Source organism: Microcebus murinus, chromosome 18, assembly GCF_040939455.1.
Source record: "Microcebus murinus isolate Inina chromosome 18, M.murinus_Inina_mat1.0, whole genome shotgun sequence".
Taxonomy (NCBI): Eukaryota; Metazoa; Chordata; class Mammalia; order Primates; family Cheirogaleidae; genus Microcebus; species Microcebus murinus.
Window position 1 is genome coordinate 48,424,427 of NC_134121.1, and position 20,173 is coordinate 48,444,599.

General features: G+C 34.7%; 1 protein-coding gene across 12 annotated transcripts in view; it reads left to right on the plus strand.

The window, feature by feature from the left end:
* TANC2 (tetratricopeptide repeat, ankyrin repeat and coiled-coil containing 2) overlaps positions 1 to 20,173 on the plus strand; it is a 370,065-nt gene that overhangs the window by 224,089 nt on the left and 125,803 nt on the right. For all 12 annotated transcript variants that reach the window (XM_012747318.3, XM_012747321.3, XM_012747322.3 and 9 more), the window contains one exon: positions 4,198 to 4,461. In XM_012747318.3, coding sequence (XP_012602772.2) covers positions 4,198 to 4,461 — 264 coding nt within the window. The remainder of the gene's footprint in view (positions 1 to 4,197; positions 4,462 to 20,173) is intronic.

Genomic DNA, 20,173 nt, shown 5'->3' on the forward strand with positions numbered 1-20,173 from the left:
CTCAAGAGCTGATAGTTCAGTATCTATTTAATTGTTTGTTTGGCAGTATCCTAAAATAGAAAGCCTGATTGGTCTCTTCCACCTCTTTCCCTAATACAAACACAAACCACATCCTAAAATACTGACAGTATAGTTCTGTACTCCTAGCAGACATATAAATACTTCACCAGTACTGGATTCAGAGCTTAGCTTAAGTATCTCTAAAATACTGTGTCCTCTCATTATACGTTTCTCCCAAAAGTAGGCAGTTTCTTTGCTTAAGTAATTTCTCAGGTCTTAAGTAATTTGTCTTTCTTTGCTTAAGTAATTTCTTATATACACTCATATCCTTGGTAGAAATATTTTTTAGTATAAGTGCTAGAAAAAAATGCACTGAAGAATGAGGCCATTTATTTTGCTGCTATTATATTTCATTGTTAATGTTTGCAGTGTCCTCTCAAACTACCAGATCACCTAAATGCTCACTACTCACTATTTTTCTGTGATTTTTATAGATGACAGTAGGGCTTTATTTAGCCTTCATGCTCTCCCTTGTTATTCCTTTTTTATCATGTGGGCATTATAGAGCTGGGTGCTAAACGTTTTAAAAAAATCTAAATATGAAAAAAAATTAAAGTACATTTTCTACTCTCCAGAAATGTACAATTTAATGAAGGGGCCACGGTAACATCTACAAAAAAAATTATGTAACAATATGAGGTAGTAAATGATTAAGACCCCAAATAATTAGTCGCCTGGATGACTACTTGCTGGCTATGTACCAGTGGGCAAGATGCCTAATCTCTCCAAGCATTGGTTTCCTCCTCTATGTAATGAAGATAGTAATACTAGCCCTGCTTTGAGTATTATATTAGTGATCAAATGAGATAATGTGTATTTATACAATTTAAAAATTATAAAGTGATAAATAAATTTGAATTTACTATGTTTACTTGTATTAAAGTTTATAATCTAATAGAGAAGGAGGAACATCATGCTTAATACATATCTGAGCTTTTTCTTGGGTGTTGTTTCTTTTTTTTTTTTTTTTTTTGAGACAAGAGTCTCACTCTGTTGCCTGGGCTAGAGTGCCATGGCGTCAGCCTAGCTCACAGCAACCTCAAACTCCTGGGCTCAAGCGATCCTGCTCCTCAGCCTCCTGAGTAGCTGGGACTACAGGCATAAGCCACCATGCCTGGCTAATTTTTTCTATATATTTTTAGTTGGCCAATTAATTTCTTTCTATTTTTTAATAGAGATAGGGTCTCGCTCTTGCTCAGGCTGGTTTCGAACTCCTGACCTTGAGTTATCTGCCCGCCTTGGCCTCCCAGAGTGCTAGGATTACAGGCGTGATCCACTGGACCCAGCCTTGTTTGTTTATTAGTTATCAAAAAAATCACTTTGCCCTTCAAGTTGTTAGGCCCTGGAGTTACTTTTCAGTTCCTAATTTGTTCTCTGTGTTCTTTCTTTTGAAAGATTTTCTGTGTTTCAGAAACTGGTTTCCTTTCTTTTTCAGGTTTGCTACCACCTACTATAGTTTCTTGTTGCCAAAGACTGGACCAAAATGTGGGAATATAATTTTCTCTGCCTTCTTTTTGTTAGCTGTCTCCCCAGAATGAGGATAGATTGTCTATTCCTTAAGGGCTTTACAAATAATCACTAAGAAGGAAATAGAGCAGCGGTTCCCAACCTTTCTGTCTCCAGGACGGTTTCATGGAAGACAATTTTCCTACATGAGGGTGGGGGGCCTCAGGTGGTGATTGGAGCCAGCAATGGGGAGCAGCTCTAAATACAGATGAAGCTTCCAAGATTTGCTTGCTCACCAGCACTCACTTCATGCTGTGCAGCCAGTTCCTAAGTTTCATGGAAGACAGTTTTCCACAGGCAGGGAAGGGAGATCAGACAGCACTGCAGCCCAGTTCCTAACCGGTCAGCAGCCTAGGGGTTGGGGACCGCAGAAATAGAAGATGCTAATATGGAAGCTTAGCTTCAGAATCTTGTAAGGGTTCCAAAGGTATTCTGTGATAGTTCTGATTTCCTTTCTGAGGAGGGCCCCAAAGCACATGGCCTCCTCTCTTTTAATCCTGAGGATTGAGTTTAGAAAATTTTCCCTTTTCCTAGTTCTCTCTATCTTTTATAGTTCATAGGTGTCTTTTTCATAGCCTTTTATTTTTTTGTGACAACAAAGTCAGATTTTCTGTCTTAAAGAAAAATTTATAATTCATCTTTTCCTCTTGTTACAAAAAATCTAGAATTCCATTTAAATTTGCAGAGAAAGAACCTCACTGAAAAGGACTGTGGAAATAACCTCATGAGGGTTAGGTTTTTTCTTTTGGCAAAAGGCACATTTGAAGTATAAGAAGAGAAAATGAACTAACATAAAAAAACTCTCCTGAAATGATACTTCTTGTATTATCCTGGATGGAGCTGGAGCCCATTCTTTGAAGTAAAGTATGGCAAAAATGGAATAACAAGCACCACATGTAGTCACCATTAAATTGGCACTAATTGATCAACATTTACATGCACATACAGGAAATAACATGCATTGGGTCTTGGGTAGGTGGGAGGGGGAGGAGGAGATGGGTATATTCACACCTAATGGGTGCAGTGCACACTCTCTGGGTTGGGCATGCTTATAGCTCTGACTTGGGTGGTGCAAAGGCAATATATGTAATCAAAGTGTTTCTACTCCCTTAATATTCTGAAATTTAAAAAGAATTTTAAAAACTATCCACATATGCAAAAACTTATAAAATCACAAATATGTAAATCACAAAACTTCCATTCAATTGAAGGGAAAACCCATTTTCATTAAATGTAAAAAAGGGTTGATATCTATATTTAAGTGTGTACGAAAGTAACCCCAGTAGTTTAATGGCCAAATGATATAAACAGTGACTTCACACAAAAGAGATAAAAATTATAAGTAAATACAAAACAACCAAAATAATCAAAATATTTGTTTATATCAAATATATAATCAAATATCAAATAATACAGATACTAACAAGGATGTGCCATCAAATAGTCACACAATACTTGTGATATTATAACTTGGAGCAACCAGTTTGGAAAGTTATATTGAAATGTCATTTTTTAAAGTTTATATTTTGTCTTTAGCAATTCTGTTTCCTAAGCAAAAAATCAATAGAGTGAATACAAATGTAAAAAAAATAAATAAAAACTCTCCTCCTGGGATGACATCTTATATTCTTGTTTTATGACTTTTTTTTTTTTTTTTTGAGACAAGTGTCTTGCTCTGTCTCCCAGGCTGGGGTACAGTGATGTGATCACAGTTCACTGCAGTCTCCAACTGTGGGGCTTAAGTGATCTACTGCCTCAGCCTCCAGAACCCATGACCACACCCAGCTAATGTTTTTTTATTTTTCATGGAGACAGAGTCTCACTGTGTTACCCAGACTGATCTCGAACTCCTTACCTCAAGAGACCCTCCCACCTCAGCCTCCCAAAGTGGTGGGATTACAGGAATGAGCCACCACACCCAGCCTTATTCTTATATAATTATTGCTAAAAAATTTTTATAATCTAGACTTTAATGTTTTTAATCTTTTCATTTCTGGAGTTGATGAAAATTTTCCTTTTCATGTATAATTAGTTGTAAGACTAGATAAAATTCCAGAAGACCTTTTAGTTTTTTATTTTATTAAGGGACTTAACATATTTAGGGTTAGAGGTACAGTGGTGATCTGTACAAGAAGGGCCTGTATTGCTTCCTTATTTGGAAAGGTTCTTTCTCCTATATTTGTTTCTACTTAGGGACTGTTTGTTTTATTCTAATTCTTTATTACATATACAAGGCCAGGAAATAAACTTAAGTGGGATAAGGAATAGGATAAAAAATATAGACAACTTTTGGGGACTTTGAGACTCCCCAGCAATCCATGAAAATTATATAAATACCCTTTTGATGAAATGCTAAAAATTTTAATACTGATAGGCCTAGCTCTAGGTCCTTTAGTATTGATGTATGAATTTGTTTAATTTATTTAAATAGTATTGTTAAATATATGTGAGAGGTAGTTGTATTTTGGTTTCAATTATTTATACTTCATTATAGAGGTGAAATGCTTATCGGTAACTTTTTTAAATAATGTTACTAATACTCTCATCTAGTTATAGATTTAGATAGTCATAAACAGATTAATCTCTCCTTTATATTTTCTTTTAAATTCATTTTACTTTTTTTTTTTCCAGCTACATTGACAAGCTATTCTGAAAATGTGGAACGCACAAAATATGCTGGGGAAAGCAGTAAAGAATTAGGATCTGGAGGAAACCTAAAACCTTGGCAGTCTCAAAAATCCAGCATGGACTCCTGTTTGTATCGAGTAGATGAAAACATGACTGCTTCTACCTATAGTCTGAATAAGATCCCAGAGAGGAATTTGGAAACTGTTCTATCTCAATCAGTACAGTCTATTCCTTTGTATCTCATGCCACGGCCAAATTCAGTAGCAGGTAAGGTTTTTTTAAAAAAATAATCATTTTATTGGGGTATATATTGAAATGAAAATAAATCCTGCTCTAAAGGTATTTAAATTTTCCATTCATCTTGTTTGACTAAGCTGTTCTTTTGTGTTTGGGTATACACATGTATGTATTTTTTGAACCTGAGGCAAAGTCCATCTTCCTTAAGTGATTGCTTAGTTCTGCTCCCAAAATATACAAAAACACATATAAAATCAGAAATAGCCTATAAAATATATCATCAACTATTAAAAGTCTGTTGCTTTACATCGTAAGTCTTTGAAAGAATTCTAGTTTGAGGTTTTAGTTTTTGAAAATGTAGTTTTAAAAAACATTATTTAATTGAAGTATATTTCAGTATAATTATCAGAAATCATGATCTACAGTTTGTGGGAATGACAGGCAGGTAAGAATTCAGCTTCCTCTTCCATGAGTTCAGTATTTTCACAATACCCTTGCTCTCATTTCATAGAAGAATCACCAGGTACCTACATTTCTAAAGAATAACTCAAACACCACTGGCAAAGTCATTTATACAGAAATGATACAGAAGGTTAAGTCTCTGAAACATGAAGTCATTATTCTTTAGGGGCTACTCAGAATTGATGTCAAGAGATATTTTTAATACAGCTAAGTTGCTGTTTAATAATTCAGACTAGGAGCTTTTGCAGAATAATTGAACATTCTGACATTTTCAAAATGTATCATCAACTGGACTTTGTCCAGACTACAAAATCAAAGTTATGTTTGTCTTTGTTACTTTCCTGATGAATGCCTGGATAGATTTATCTCACTGATAATTATTTGTTATACAGATGATAGTGTAATGCTTCTTCTTGCCATTGCCATTGCCATTGCCATTGCTCTATCCTACCTGTTCTACACCATTATTCTTTGTTCTTACCTCTGGAACACATCTGTCTCAGCATCTGGCATCAGGTACAATTATGAGGGGAATGGCTTATCTGAAAGATCAGCAAATGCAGAAGATTTTAATATTAATTTTTTAAGATTATTCACTTTTATATAATGACAGCACATTTCTTTCCTAGGGTCTTCTAAAAAGGTTAATCCCCAACTACCATCTCATATTAGAATCTTAGAATGCAATAACTTATGAAAAGTACCAGGCAAATTGAGTCTTTCCAGAAGAGAAGCATATAAATCTTTGCTTATATATAAATAGGAAAACATAGCTACTAACCTTATAGTACCTCCCAATTTACTTCCTAACTAAGCTATCATCATTTCTAAGAAAATTCTGGCTCTGTTATTTGGAAAGGCACTGAGCATTCAGGAGATAGAGATGTTTGTTTTAACGCGTTGAACTATATATAGTCAGTCGCAATGAACAGTGTTAATTAGAGGCTGTGAATCTCAGGTACTACTTAACATTAACGTTCTGTACTACCTCCTTCCTTATTGCTCCCCATTATATTTTATGAATTCCCTTAGATCTGTTTTTTTTTTTCATTGTATTAATCAAGGATCTCATTTGGTTAAACCCTGTTCAGCCTTCCTCAGGCTTCCCTTAGGCCCAAACATACCCCAAAACTATTCTGCCTCTGTATTAGCCCAGTGCTCCCTCCTTATTTGTATCCTGTACTTTCAAACCAGTGCCAGAACTGAATGGACTATGGGAAGAAAAAATGAAACCAAGCCTTGGTTAATTTAATATTTTGCTATTAATCTCCAAAAGTCATCAGGAGTGCATGTAACTAACCACCAGTTAGTAAAAAACGCTATGGTAACTACCAAACCATCTCCATCTAATTCATAGGCACTTTTCCAGACTGAGCTCAGATACCTCCTCCTTCATGAAGTTTTCCCCAATCATCATCCCCTTACTCTCCCAGCCACAAGTAATTGCTTCTTTCTCTAAACCCTCTGTGTGCTTTATATGTATTCTCTGTTCGTGTTGGCAGCAGTCTATTTTGTATTATGTACAGCTATTATATATATATGTTGGTCTAACTACTAGAATGTAAACTTTGAGATTAGGAACTGAAAAGACTCCAGTAGATGCTCCATAGTTGTTGGTTGAGTGAACTCATTAATGAATGTATGCATGAACCAACAAATCTGTGAAATCAGCTTTAAACAAAAATAAACAATTTAGTAAATCTAATAATAATTTTTTTTATTCTGTTATAGGGTATAATGTTGTCATAGGAGAGGTTACCCCCAAAATAGGTGAAGGGCTTTTATTTAGAGAAAGCAAGATCCACATGAGGGGGCATGGGCAATATATGTAACCTTAACACTTGTACCCCCATAATACGCTAAAATTAAAAAAAAATTTTTTTAATAAAGAAATACTCAAAAAAAATCCACATGAGATGGCAATATAGGCCAGCCACAAAACATTTTAAACTTATTAATATCTCAAAGTCTCATTTCTTCCAGAATTATAATCTGTGGTTCTCTTTAATATATAGATTGTGTAAACAACCTTTATCATTATTTGCTAACAACTGGCAATATATATTTTTCAGTGATAGATCAGAAACCTTTTATTCAACTAGAAATGTAATTGTGTCTAAAAGAAAAAAAAGGCATCCAGAATCATGTGGCCCAAGCCACCCCTCAGCTATACATATCATAGATAGTGTTAGCTGTGCGTAGGAAGAGAAACTGTTTTAGACTTTGTGGAAAGCTTTGATGGTGTATTTCACATGACTTCATAAATTGCATGGAGAGTCAAAAATTTGTAAAAATTCTATGAGAGGGACATTGCCAATTAGCTGTATTTATCTTAGTGTAGAAAGATTTGAAAGAGGTAAAAAAGCTGAAATTTGCTCTTTAATTTTTTTTTGTTTATTCTTAAGTTTTTATAATATGTGTTTAGCCAGATTGTCATCATCAGTGTGGTACGTAGACAGTGCCCAGCAATAAATTGTTTGTCTGCATGAGATCCCTCATTTCCAGAACTTAATTTTTCTCATGATGGTGAAGTCTCTTAATGTCTTTGTTCTAATCCTCTCTTGTCCTCCTTTTAGTTTACTGAAAGATTATAAAATACTTTGCCATTCTTGGGCAGAAATAGCTATAGAGATTCATTATTTCGCCCTATAAAAATGCTAACTGTGTGGCTTACAAAATGATGTCTAATTAGCCAGATATGCTTTTCCTCTCCTTATCTCTAAAGCTTTCTAACACTATTGCTTTAAAAAATTAGCATAAGACAACTGGCAGAAGTATCAACAAATTACCAGTTGCTTCTCTAACTTTACTAGATATTGAAGAATTGTGCAACTCTATTGCAGAGAATGGAACTCAGGTTTCTATGCCAATATTTTAATCACCCAGTAAAAATATCATTTGAAATATGTTTTTTTTTCCAAAAGGCTTTACAAAACAAGCAACATTTTATAAGATAAAGAGCACATTCTTCCATTAACATGGATTATAAGACTTTTGTTTAGAATTTCATCCTGTAAAAGCTGATATTCTAGTTATTTAGTAAAATCTTTTAAATTATGGTCAACTTTTGGGGAATTGTTATCCAGTTTGTGACTTTTTCAGGCATCTAAACTTCTAGTTCTCATGATGTAATTTTTTACTAACTGCCATTTAGCAACTTGACTACTTATAGGCATCAACATAATTATGGCTACAGTTGTACGTTAGTAAATTTCTACATATCCATTAGAACAGTGATTAAAGGGGGAGCAACATATGTAACCTTAACATTTTTACCCCCACAATATGCTGGAAAAAATAAATAAATAATAAAATTAAAAAAAGAAAAACAGATAATAGCAAATGTTAAGATAATGACTTGTAGAGACAACTGCAGGAGGAAATTCTAATTGATACGCATTGTTGGGATTTGTAACATGCTCAGCTACAATGTGATAAACGCAGTAATTTATGAAGCACTGTAGGAACACAGAGGAGGAAGCATCAAGTGCAAAGGGAGACGGTAGGGTAGAGCGGAATAGAAGACATCATAGAAAAGAACAAGTAAGAATTCATCAAGACTAATGGGAAAGGAGCACCAAGAAGTTCATGAACTTGGCACATTACTAGTATATTTCTGCATGACTAGAACCTGAGGTACATGGAAGGAATGGTAGAAGATGACATTGAAAGGTGATACCAAGAACCAAGAGTAGCCTCAGAGATTTTCCTCTTTTCTACTTAAAAAAATTTATTAGTTGTCTTAAATACAGAGAGAGACAAAAAATAAAGCAAAACAAAAAATAAGGCTTCATTTCCTTGCACAGTAGTTCCTGCTGACATAGTTTAGAAATTAAAGATTCATATATATTACATAATATATATAAATCAGATAAAAGTTCAAATTCAAACAAAAAATACAAAAGGAAAAGTAAAAGCCACTCTCCTCTCTTCACATAGTACCTCTCTCCAAAGGTTAATATATTTTATGATTCTCTAAAATATGGAAATGTATAATATCTGTATGATATGTATAATACATAATATATAATCGTTTATCTATACAGTTGTCCTTTGTGTCCACAGATGAGGAGCCACAAATACAGAGGGCCTACTAAAAGGGACTTGAGCATCTGCAGATTTTGGTATCTGAGCAGGGGTTTTAGAACTAATCCCCCACAGATACCAAGGGATAACTAAATTAAATATAATATATGTAAGAGACATGTGAGTCAAAAATCAATAGGATTTATACAAGAGAAGTGAAAGCATATGTTCTTATAGATAAATCTGCTGTGATCATTTGTGTACATCTTTGTAACAGCCAAAAAACTGTGAATATCCCAAATGTTCCCCAGGTGAATAGATAAATTATAGTATATTCATACAATGGAATACTACTCAGCAATAAAAAGATATGAATTATTGATATCACAACAATACATACAAATCTGTGTGAAAGAAGCCAGATAAAAAATACATACTGTATGGTTCCATTTATATAAAATCCTAGAAAATGCAAACTAATCTGCCTCTCTTATAATATATTCATCTGTATGTACAAGTATCACCTCTTTGTGTTTCTGTATGGGAATTGGGGCTTAGGGAACTGGCACTAATATTGATCCTCTGGCTACTGCTATTGCTCAGAATAATAAACTGTTTTTCACCTCTAATCCAGAAGTTTAATGACAATGAGATACCACTATACCCTTGCCCCCAAAATTAGAAGGACTCGCAATGCCAAGTGCTAGCAAGGAGGTGAAACAATTGAAATGTCATACATTGATGGTAGGAGTATGTTAATAAATTAGTACTACCACTTTGGAAAGCTGTTTGGCAAGGTCTGTTAAAGGTATATAAAGCTATACATGCATGTTATATAAACCTAGCAATTTCACTCCTAGGTTGAATACCTGTGAAAAATAAGTGCTTATGTTCATCAGAAGACAAGTAAAAAAATGTTTATATGTTTTATTCATAATACCTAAAACTCAGAAGCCACTCAAATGTCTAACAGTAGAGTTAATAAATAAGTTGTATACAGCAGTTCAAAAGAAGATACTGTTATAGGCAACATTGTGGATACATTTCACGGTTATGATTGAATATAAGTTAGACCCAAAAGAATGCATACTATTAATATATGAAGTATGTACATTTATATAAAGTTCAGAAAAGCAAATAAAGCTATCACATTTCTGTGATGATAGAACTAAAGTAATGGTTACCTTTGGTGGGACTATTGACTAAGGACCTTTCTATATCTTGATCTGAATGGTGGTTACATGGGTATATACATACAAGAGGACTTCAGAAAGTCTATGGAAAATATAATGAAAAGATAGCAATAAAATATATAAACTTTGTGCACAGTGGCTCACACCTGTAATTCCAGCATTTTGGGAGGCCGAGGTGGGAGGAAGGCTTGAGCCCAGGCGTTCAAGACCAGTGTGAGCAACCAACATATCGATACCCTGTCTCTGTAAAATATTTAGAATGTTGCTTTAAAATAGCTTAATAACTGGAACAAATGTATAATTTATTTAAAATGCTCCAAATTGATAGTATAAACCTAAATTTACCATGTTGTTTAACCTTCACCATAAATCAGTTTTGGAACATTTTCATCACTTCATTAAGATTCTTATCTCTATTTAATGTTAATCCCATTCTCTCTCCCAGTCCCAGGCAATTAATCTAATCTTTCTGACTCCATAGATTTATATTTTCTGGACATTTCATATAAATGGAGTCATATAACATGCCCACTCTTGTGTCTGGCTTCTTTGACTTAATGTAATGTTTTTGAGGTTTATATAGGACATACCATGTATCAGCAGTTTTTTCCTTTTTGTTACAAGTAATATTTCATGGTATGCCTATGCCACATTTTATCTGTTCATTTACTAGTTGATGGACATTTAGGGTCTTATCATTTTCTTATTGTTGAATTGTGACTCAACAAGAATTTTGAATTTTGATGAGGTCAGTTTATCAAATATTTTGGTGTCATTTTTTCTGTATCTTTTTAATATAAAATATACTGTTTATATCAAGTATTATAAAATATTAATTTCCCAATGTTTGGGGAGTATATTTGTTTTAACTCAGGTATCAGAAAATACTTTCTATACACACTTAAATGTTTTCTCCCTCTTTTTCCTCTCCTCTCCCTCCCTCATGTTAAAAAAAAAGTTATTATATTATCCTAAATTGTTATGACTATAGACTTTAATTGTTGATAGTTTTTTACCTACCATGATTGTCATCCCATAATGTTAACAGAACTCTTTAGATTCTTAAGCAGTAATGATCATGCTTCTTTAAAGAAAAGGTAAAAGGTAAATGTACCACCAGAGGTCAGTTAGCTCTGTCCTGGAGAGTAGGATTTTATCCTGTTGGAGTAGTACATATTATATTGAACAAAATACATCATCAGAAAATTATTTGTCAGTGTTAAACATGATACAAACAGACCTATATTGCCTGCAGGGCAAGTCATAGCTCATAGAATAGTTTGCATTAGATTGTTTTCTGTATCTAGAAACCACAGTTTCATTGTGCTTACAAAGAAGCAGGAAAGTAAGCTATAAACCAATGACTCAGTAATTTTCAAAATTTAGTAGATTGTAAGTTGAGTTTTCAGAATTCAGAGAAATAAAATTACTTTCACAGGGAATTACACTGGTGACTGTATAATGTATGTAAATATTTGATAAAACCACAACTTCTGGTAGCTTAAATGATGAGATATGTAAATAATTTTAAAATCACATTTTCTTAGTTGAGAATGGTCTTCTCTTTTCTTTTTAACTCTAGATATATATGTTTTCGTTTACTTTCTAATGCATACGAAGAAGTGGTTCCCCAAACTGAGGAAAATCAAATACACAGGAAATCTGAGGAAAATCAAATACCTGATTTGGTGAACAGGAATAATTTAGGTTTTCAAATATGAAATGAACTTGAAATAGGAAAAAAAGTCCAGTATGTGTGTACTTATCAAATTGTTCTGAGCATCTGAACATCGGGGGCGGAGTAGGGGTGGGGATGATGAATGCCAGTAATAAAAGGTTTTGTTCAAATCCAACTTTTAAATTTCCCTTCGTTTTTAAAGTTAGTCTCTGCCTGAGTGATATAATTGTTTGTTTTAGAGACCAGATAATGTTGTGAAAAATACCATTTGCATTGCTTTTAAAAACCTGGGGGAATAATTGCTTAAATGTTCCTTGACATGTTACAGACTTCTCCCCACTTTGGGAAGAGAATTACTTTCTTTTGCCTGAGCTCCTTGGTGGTCTTTTTTTTTTTTCGCTCCTTGGTGTCTTTACAGGACCACATCTTCTGACATGACAGGAAATTGTCAAAGGATTATTTAAAATTCTTGAGGCTGCTGCTGGACTGAACTCTAAGGAATAAAACTGTTGATATTATTCCAAGACCAAGACCCTTGATTTTAAGGGTCTTGGGACCCTTAATTTTAAGAAGAATGGGAAGCACTTGTGTGGCTTTTATGACACTTTTATTGCAGGAAGAATGGAGTCAGCACATATGCAAATGTTTACTGTGAATTATTTTAAAAATATATTTGCTGAGTTTTTAACTCACTTGTGGCAAATGATTAATATAAGTATAAATATAGTGGTCAAATAGACTCAGCTGTATACTTTTTAAATTATAAAGACTCAAGTGAAGTCTGTAGTTAGATGTGCCAATTAAAAGGTCCATGTTCCACATATGAAGATACTACATTTGGTGAAAACAAAAACTTTTAACTTGAATGACAAAGTGATTAAGATTGAGTTTTGGCAGTCTGCAGCATTAAGACTCAGGTTTTTCTAAAGTAGCTCAGCTTTCTGAGTATAAACTTAGATGTTTATATACCTTTAAATTAAAATTCTAAAATATGGGAAAAATTATGTCTTTTCTTGTTTTCAAAATGTAAATTGCTGTTGCATATTTGTTTTTAAGCCTATGTGTTGGAAGGAGGTAGAGGATCTTTGTGGGCTTGTGGTTGCATGGCAGAAATTATCAGAGAGTAGGCTGTCTATGGTCATTCTTGATGCCTTAAAATGAGATTGGCAAGGAGCTAGAGGGATGTGGGAAGCAGGAAATGTTTGCTTGCAACAGCTGTCGTCAGTGCTTTGTGTGAGAATGAAGGGTCTTTCAGCGAAACATACAAACAACAGGTCAGTTAAAATATAAACTTCTCACTATCTACTTATTAATGCTTGGAGCTGCACATTTCCCTAAGAAAAGGATCTTAAGATTCAGGTAAATGAAGAATGAGAATCTAGGGGAATTTAAATGAATCCAATAAGAAACTATAATGCAGATTTTACAAAAAAATCAAAAATGGGCTTTTTAGCCATCAGAATGTTGGCTTTATATATCAAGGGTGTAAGGACAGCAGAGTGGCTTCTTGCCCAGGCAGTAGCAAAGATAAAATGTCATTCCAGGCTCCCTGCTCAGGTCAGCCAGAATGACAATTATGCTGCTGTAATCTGTTTGCATTAGCGGTAATTGATATAAGAAGAAACAATTCAAACTGGCTTCTAAACTCAATATAAAGTTGTGTTTGAAATGCTTTATGCCAAATGTTGTCTGTTGAATTTTTTTCTTCCCATTTGTAGTGTATTTAAATTATTTTAACCTTAAAAAAGCATGTCAGTTAAATGCTCTATTATATGTCAGTTATCCTCAGCTTTTATAATCTGATAAAATCTCCAAAAATAATGTGCTCCTTTTTCCTCTTCTCTTTTCCTTCTCTAAAAAAAAAATCTTTTTAACCACAAATTTTGTGGATTTACTTTTTAAAGCTTTTTCTTTTTACATAAAAATTATTATTATAGATTTACTTTTCTATTTTCTCAATTCACTTGAACTCACCTCATTATGTGGAAAGTGTTCACTAATTATTATAGTATTAATTTAATCAGACAGAATTATCTCAAAAATATTTGCCAGTACAATTTCACAGTAACAGTAGTATTAATACTCTAAGGTAGGAATATATATGTCCCCATAGAGCTGTCAGTGTTGTTTGCAGGGGATGATGATGTATAAGGTCTTGTTGCTATAGCTACCTCCTTCAAAATAACCCAGTAAGACAAAAGTTAATTTGTTATTTTTTCATTGTTTAAATGTATCTGAAACATGAATTGTACATATAATACAGTTATTCATTCATTAGACAAGTATTTATTGAGCATATACCATATGCCAGGCACTGTTCAAAGTGCTTAAGTATCGTCAATAAACAAAAATTCCCATCCTCATAAAGTTTACATTCTAGTTGAGAAAAGTAAATAAACATAATCAATAAATAATTTATATAGTATGCTAGAAGATGGCATGTGCTATGGAAAAAAGTAAAAGTAGGATCAGCAGTATCTGAAGGAAGATAATATGAATATCATTGAATCCAAGCAATTATTGTAGTTATGTCTGTTAAGTGTTAAGCAAGCAAGACAATGAGGAGGATGACGGTAGGGCCAGATACATTAAATCTAAGTAGGACTAGTCTGGAATTCAGTTCTACAGTGAGCATTATGTGCAGGGCATTCTGATTTACTTGGAAGGGATGGAGTGATCAAAGATGAATCAGGCATTGCCTCTTGCCCTCAAAAACCTACTACAATCAATGAGAGGAAGACATATAAACAACTAGCTGAAAAAACAAGTTCTAAATAGCAGTATATGAGAGGAAGAAGCAATTAATTCTGACTAGGAAATTGATCAGAGAAACAAAGAAAGTGTAGCCTAGGCAGAGTTTTGACAAAGGGAAAGATAAGTTTGACTCAGTATGACAAAGACCTTTTCTCTGAAGATAACTTGCAAATGGAAAGATTCAAGTAACTATGAGAAAGAATACAACTAGGTACAACTAGTAGAGCAAAGGGCAGTGGCCAACAGAATTTTGGATCTCTTGGCTGATTTTTCCAATATTTGTCTCACAGGCCTTTAAATAATGCTTTAGAAGGGACAAAAATTTTGAAATGATAAATCAGAGAGAAACTGAAAATAGGACTAACAAGAATAGTTCTTTAATAAGGAAGAAAGGATAGTAGAACATGATTTTGTATTATTTGATAAAGAAAATAGTGGTAGGGTAGGACTGCAAATTAGTACACCCTTTATGGAGAACATGTGGAGATTCCTTAAAGAAATAAATGTAGACCTACCATCAAATCCAGCAATCCCACCGCTGGGTATCTACCCAAAGGATAAGAAGTCATTGTATAAAAAAAGACACCTATACTCAAATGTTTATCGCAGCACAATTCACACTTGCACAGATGTAGAACCAACCTAAGTGCCCATAAATTCATGAAGAAATAAAGAAAATGTGAGATACACACACACACTCACACACTGTGGAGTACTACTCAGCCATAAAAAGGAATGAAATAATGTCATTTGCAGCAGCCTAGATCAGACTAGAGATCATTTTCCGAAGTGAAGTATCTCAAGAATGGAAAACCAAACACCATATCTTCTCACTAATAAATGAGAACTAAATGATGGATATACATGGACAAAAAGAGATATGAAGGACATTGGGGCTGGGCATGGTGGCTCACACCTGTAATTTTAGCACTCTGGGAGGCCGAGGCGGGTGGATCACTCAAGGTCAGGAGTTCGAAACCAGCCTGAGCAAGAGAGAGACCCTGTCTCTACTAAAAAAAAAAAAAAAAAAATACAAAGAAATTAATTGGCCAACTAAAAATATGTAAAAAAAATTAGCCAGTATGGTGGCATATGCCTATAGTCCCAGCTACTCGGGAGGCTGAGGCAGAAGGATTGCTTGAGCCCAGGAGTTTGAGGTTGCTATGAGCTAGGCTGATGCCATGGCACTCGAGCCCGGACAACAGAGTGAAACTCTGTCTCAAAAAAAAATAAATAAATAAAGGACATTGGAAACCAAGAAGGGGGAGGGTGGGAGGAGAAGTGTGGGAAGGAAAACTTACCAACTTACCTATTGAGTACAGGAACACTATTCTAGTAATGGACATACCAAAAGCCTTGATTTCATGTAACAAAAACATTTATACCCCCTTGATATTTTGAAATAAAAAATTAAAAAAGAAAATAGTGATAGATTTAGAGACAAAAAAAAGAAGATATTAATTGCTAAAACAAGAAAAAGAATGAATGTTTTAATAGAGTCAGATAACACCAACCATAATTTTATTTCAGTCTCAGATTAAAGCCATAGTTCCCCATTTACTGAATCGGGGCTCCAGAGCTTTTGTGCTTGATATCGAGTATTCCTGCTTTTCCTTAGTTCAGTTTACCTGTGAGTATTTGGATTTGTGAAAGAATGAACTATTCATTCAGCTTAGTGATAGCAATATTTTTTTTTCTTTTGTCATCTGGCTGAAATTGAGAAATGTGCTTATTTTAAAATATATTTACTATATTTCTTGGTTTTGTGTAGTAAAGTGATAAAACAACTGATGTTCATTTTGGTAGGCTAGTTTTCTTTTCTTTTCTTTCTTTTTTTTTTTTTTTTTTTTTTTTTTTTGAAACAGAGTCTCACTTTGTTGCCCAGGCTGGAGTGAGTGACGTGACGTCAGCCTAGCTCACAACAACCTTAAACTCTGGGGCTCAAGCGAAGCTTCTGCCTCAGCCTCCCAAGTAGCTGGGACTACAGGCATGCACCACCATTTCTGGCTAATTTTGTGTGTGTGTGTATGTATATAGATTTTTAGCTGGTCAATTAATTTCTTTCTATTTTTAGTAGAGACAGGGTCTCGCTCTTGCTCAGGCTGGTTTCGAACACCTGACCTCGAGCCATCCGCCTGCCTTAGCCTCCCAGAGCGCTAGGATTACAGGCGTGAGCCACCACGCCCAGCCTAGACTAGTTTTCAAAGACGTATTTCCTTATAGAAACCAGAGCTACAATTTGGGTAAATTTCTTTGGCTGGATTTCCAATAGACCCAGATAGTTAAGAAAGGAAATGTATGTACTGTCAAACACATTTTAATCAGCCCTTATCATAGTTGAGTACAGAGAATATTAACATTATAGAATATAAAACTCAGTTATATTAATAGTGATGAACTGATTATGAATTTTCAGCCCCTAAGAAATCTTTTAAAAAGAATTTTTACTTCAAATTCCCTGTCTTATTTGATTTAAGGTAGAAAAGTAGGATAATGTTAAATGCAACATTATAGTTAAATGAAGTCAAATAAAAACAGAGATCTAGGGCATACAGGACATATACTGACATTCTTTATGATACCTGGTCCAAAATGTCAGTAGAACTGTTGTACATTTCAGGGCTGTATTATAAAAGCTGGTTCAAACAGTTAATTCTAAAAATGTCTTTTGAAGCTTTTAAAATAAGATACTGTAAGATATGCCAATCATTATGTTTCAAAGAGTGACATTTTGATTTCTCTATAAATCAAATCTGAGTTGTTTTTCATTGTACTCATTTCCATTAGCTGATTCTACCTTTTGACCAAAAAAAGCCAGTGTAATCTCCCAGATTATAGAACAGGAAAGAATTTTCCTTTGCCTTTATACATGCAATACAAAAGAAAATCAGCTAGCCTGTTCTTGAAAACATATTTGTCAGAGCTGCCTGCCAAGCAGCCCTTAGTCCTCTTTCAGCAAATTAATAATCATTTTAGGTACCTATTTTATGTCAGACATAATGCAGTTACTGACAGTACAGTGTAAATAAGACATAGTCCCCCACCCTATGTGGGTCTCAAACCACTACAGCCTAAGCTCATACTTGGGCTCAGAAAGATCAACAAGTGAATCATTTTGCTTTAGTGCAATAATGCTGTGTTAAAACTACTCAAAAATATAGCAGCTTAAAACAATCATTTATTTTTACTCACACATCTCAGGTTGGCTAAGAGTTGACTGACATAGATAGAGTTTGATTCATCTTGGCTCCAAGGTGGAGATTGACTCCAGATCCTCCTCATTCCTATCATGCCCAGGTAGAATATGGGCTACCTGGACATATTCTCTCATAGGGATGACAGAACCAAAAAATACAAGCCCAGTTACACAAGCGCATTGTAAACCTTTCCTTGTGTCATATCTACTAATGTACCATTCGTCAAAGCAAGTCAAATGGCCAAAGTCAAAGGCGGGGAAAGTACACACTACCTCTAATGGGAATTACTGCAAAGTAGGATGCAGGTCTAGTGGGGAGAACTTCAAATACAGATGACAAGAAAGAGGTAAAGAATTGTGGCCAGTATTTCAGTTTGCCAAAAGCATGTTTTGGAGAGCAGCAGATGTAGAGATATTTACTACCTCCTTTACACCACCTTTAATATGGACCATTATGACAGATATAAAGACTGAGTCACCAGAGAGTGTTCTACCTTGCCTTTGCAAGGAGAAAGTAGGTTATCATTATGCCTCGAATGTCAAGGACATAGGTTTGAAAGCTTCATTGTAACATTAAAGCTATTTAATTGAATGATTTCAGGGAGATGCTATAAAGAGATTTCCCAACTTTTTGTGGAGGGAATAGTTACTTTTATAATGTGCATTTTGAGAATAAGCTGCTAATAGTTCATGTTTGTTAGCATTAGGCATAGAAAAAGAGCAAAGAAGTTATTATCTTCCCCTGTTGCCAACATCACCCTCAAATGTGTTTATACCCAACTGTCACTATATATCAGGAGTTATACTCTGGCAGGAGTCTTATTACCACATTTTTTTGAGCATTGTGTAGCCCTTGTGCTTTAGCAGCAGAGGAAGGTTTTTGGTGGAGGCTTCTGCTTAGAATCAATTACAGTTTGAATATCCCTAATCTGAAATCCGAAATGTTTAAAATTCATAACTTTTTGAGCGTCAACATAATACTCAAAGGAAATTCTCATTGGAGCATTTTGGATTTCAGATTTTTGGATTAGGGATGCTGAACCAGTAAGTATAATGCAGATATTCCAAAATCAGAAAAAAAATCCAGAACGTTTCTGTTCCCAAGCATTTTAGATAATGAATACTCAACTTGTATCAGTTTCTTAATCAACTGACTGTCTCGGTGGGCCTATTGCTGTGGTCTCTGTTTGCAATTAATGACCCATTTTAAAAGCTGCTATAGAATACATATAGATTAGAATCTCTATTTTTAAGAAAACTGTGATGTCCTGATCCAGAGGATTCATATAATGACTAATGCTTTGTAACTGTTTGGTAAAATTTAGGGAATATTTGTGTTCAAAATATCAAGGAAGGGAAGGGAGATGATACAAAGCTAAGGAAACATTTGTGCTCAGAATATCCTAATATTATTGCCCTAATAACGAGCAAGGCTGACAATTACCCATAGGGATTTTTGCCAAGGAAATAAGGATCTTCCAAGCATCTTTCCAGGCAAGAAGCCCATGAGTTTCTCTTTAAGGAGTTTGTGGAATGTCTTCATTGTTACACTTTTTTGATTTTTTTGTTTCCCTTAAAAATAAAAAACGTTATTCAAGAAAAGCATTTTGCACATTACCCAGCACATTATGAGTGTTTAATAAATAAATATTCATTTCTTTTAGTTCCTTTCTTTTTACTGTATTAGTAAACTTTTTTTAAAGGGTTATTTTTGGCCAGGTATGGTGGCTTATGCCTGTTATCCCAGCACTGTGGGAGGCCAAGGCGGGAGTATCACTTGAGGACAGGAGTTCAAGACCAGCCTGGGCAACATGGAGAGACCTGCCCCCCAAAAAACTCTACAAAAAAGTTTTTTAAGTTAGCCAGGCATGATGGTGCATGCCTGTAGTCCCAGCTACTCGGGAGGCTGAGGCAGGAAGATTGCTTGAGCCCAGGAGTTTAAGGCTGCGGTGAGCAATGATCAGACCACTGCACTCCAGCCTGGTTGACAGAGCAAGACCCTATCTCTTAAAAAAAATTGATATAAACAGAAGAAGCATCTATACCACCAAGAGAAAGAATGGGTAGCAGGTAGGGAAGTAGAGAAAACTATTACTAACAACAGAATTGAGCAAAGATGAAATATGATGTCTTGGGAGATACTGTGTTCCCACCATTAGATATGTTCAAGCATAAGCTATGCAACTACCTCTAAAGAGAGAAAAGAGTTGAGCATTAGGCAGATATCAGATGGAATAACTTTTTTTTTTTTTTTTGAGACAGAGTCTTGCTTTGTTGCCCAGGCTAGAGTGAGTGCCATGGTGTTAGCCTAGCTCACAGCAACCTCAAACTCCTGGGCTCAAGCAATCCTTCTGCCTCAGCCTCCCAAGTAGCTGGGACTACAGGCATGCGCCACCATGCCCGGCTAATTTTTTCTATATATATTAGTTGGCC